At 35.5% G+C, this 2,051-nt stretch overlaps 1 protein-coding gene across 1 annotated transcript; it reads right to left on the bottom strand.

Moving 5' to 3' along the window:
• Nucleotides 1-319: 319 nt before the first annotated feature.
• Nucleotides 320-1,399, bottom strand: LOC117613631 (disease resistance protein RPS2-like). The gene is made up of 3 exons (XM_034342228.1): nt 1,300-1,399; nt 532-1,172; nt 320-420 (listed from the first exon to the last, which is right to left on the bottom strand). The coding sequence occupies exons 1-3, from the start codon at nt 1,360-1,362 to the stop codon at nt 381-383; spliced, it is 744 nt and encodes a 247-aa protein (XP_034198119.1). The 5' UTR covers nt 1,363-1,399; the 3' UTR covers nt 320-380.
• Between the last annotated feature and the right edge of the window lie 652 nt (nt 1,400-2,051).

The following is a 2,051-nucleotide window of genomic DNA, read 5'->3' as shown; positions in this document are numbered from 1 at the left end:
TCAAGACAGGAGCATATTTGGAGTTGGGTTCTTGAAATTCACTCTAAATTTTAACTTAGAATCTCATCTAGGGAGGAGCCCATTGGAGATGTTCTAATGAGATACCAACCAAAATTAGGTTGTTTGTTTTGTTTACGTCTACTATATCGCAATGATAGAACACTTGAATTAAAAAAACCTCAAACAAACATGAAATACATTGTAATTTATTGTCAAATCGAAGCTTAAACATTCTCACACTTAATTTTTTTTTTTTTTTTTTGTTTATATCATTAAAATTGTAATTTGATCTTGCTAACTCAATTTAATTTTTTCGTTAATATGGCATATTTTTTTTATAGTAAGATATGCAAACCTCAGTGTTCCCTTAATATAGAAGTTTACATATATATACTCACCTCTGCACTTCTCTGTGTTTCCCTGTATTCAAAAGAAAAGAATGTGTATTATTGAGATGCAATCAGGTTTGAAAAAGGAACACTTTTATTGTTATATTATTGATTAAACACCAGTAAACATTCAAGAGCATACCTTTTTTCATGAATGTTCCCTATAGTGCTATTGAGGTCCCCCATCCACTCAGACTTTCCGAACTCTGTCTGTACTTTGATTACAGAATGTGCGCTGACAACCTTAGAAGCAAATGTCCTTAAATCTGGACATCTTATAACCTTCAATTCCCTCAAACATGGAAACTTCAAAGTATAAGCTTCAATAGAGAAACAAATGAGGTTTGGTAGATCTTCAAGCGTTATGGAATTCAGTTGACGAAATGTAATTTCTTGGTCAACACATTCAGTATCTGCTTCTGCAATAACTTGTTCAATCTTCTCACAATTCCCAACTTTTAAGTCCTTTAAACTGATAAGGAGCTTGGCTACAGTTGACAAGAACAAATATCGCAAACTGCCACAGTGGGATACACTTAAGAATGTTAAGTTTCCAAAGCCTGTGATATGAGGTGAACCGCCCGTTTCCCATACGTGCATTAAACTTGGCAATTCGTCTAATAGCAAGTAACACAACTTATTGAATGCTTTAACATTGTGGCTTTCCACAGCCTTTGGTCCCTTGAGTTGGAAAACAACTTCCAATGACTCACAAGATTGTACAGAAAGACGTTCTAGATTATCGTAATTGTTTGAGTCTTGATCAAGATTTGTTGGTGCAACCTAGAAAATCAAACATCAATTGAGTAAACCGTATATAATTTATATAATTTCAATATGGCAATGTCAATTGTCATTCTCAATTGTAGCTCTAGGGTAGAGGTTCATAGAAATAAATTGAAATGCTTACCTCTTGATTGACTGGACGTGGCAATATTTGAACAATATTTCTTCTTGAAGTTGGTTTGGTCATTGGGCCACATGAATAAGGTGTACATCCACATGATCCTGATGAAATACCGTCGTCTTCATCTTCGTGATGAGCTGTTGAATCTTTCTCCAACTTTTTTATCTGTGGAATTACTGAAGCCAATTTCTTCAGTTTGTAGCATCTTTCCACAGACATAACTTTGGCGGCTGACCATAAAGAAGTAGAAGCATCAGGACAAAGACTCTCAAGACTCGGAAGCCCGTCTAGATCAAAACTATTTAGTTTGGGAAACAAAGTCATGCTCGTCTGATCCTCTTTTTCATTTTCATATGCAGATCTGACTATAGTTTCCATTTCCAAGCAGTGCGCTATGTTGAGCTCTTCAAGATTCACAAGTAGCCTGGCAATTGAATGTGGGAACACATACTGGAGATCATGACCAAATTCTATTTTTAAATATCTTAAGTTTTGGAAGCCCTGGAATCCACGCGGAATGTTCTTCCAAAGGTGTTGACATCGAGAATACCCTATGAACAAATTTTGTAAATGAGAAAATGCTGGAACTGCCTGCCCATCCCTAACCATATGGCCTTTCAGATTAAAGAACACATCTACATTGGAATCTTCTAGTTTCACTTCTTCTAGATTTTGTAACCATAAAATGCACTTTGATGGAAATACTGCTCTTTCAAAGCTTCTAGAAGATTGATGCTCATCATATGAAGTTCCTA

This window comes from Prunus dulcis, unplaced genomic scaffold, assembly GCF_902201215.1.
Source record: "Prunus dulcis unplaced genomic scaffold, ALMONDv2, whole genome shotgun sequence".
NCBI lineage: Eukaryota > Viridiplantae > Streptophyta > Magnoliopsida > Rosales > Rosaceae > Prunus > Prunus dulcis.
This window is presented reverse-complemented; position numbering and strand designations above follow the sequence as displayed.

Bases quoted from the DNA above. Each gene is read 5' to 3' on its own strand.
- LOC117613631 (XM_034342228.1), bottom strand. From the start codon at position 1,362: ATGACCAAACCAACTTCAAGAAGAAATATTGTTCAAATATTGCCACGT. The intron at 1,173-1,299 runs GTAAGCATTTCA...TTGATTTTCTAG, and splicing joins CACGTCCAGTCAATCAAGAG to GTTGCACCAACAAATCTTGA. The intron at 421-531 runs GTATGCTCTTGA...TTTTGAATACAG, and splicing joins GGGAACATTCATGAAAAAAG to GGAAACACAGAGAAGTGCAG.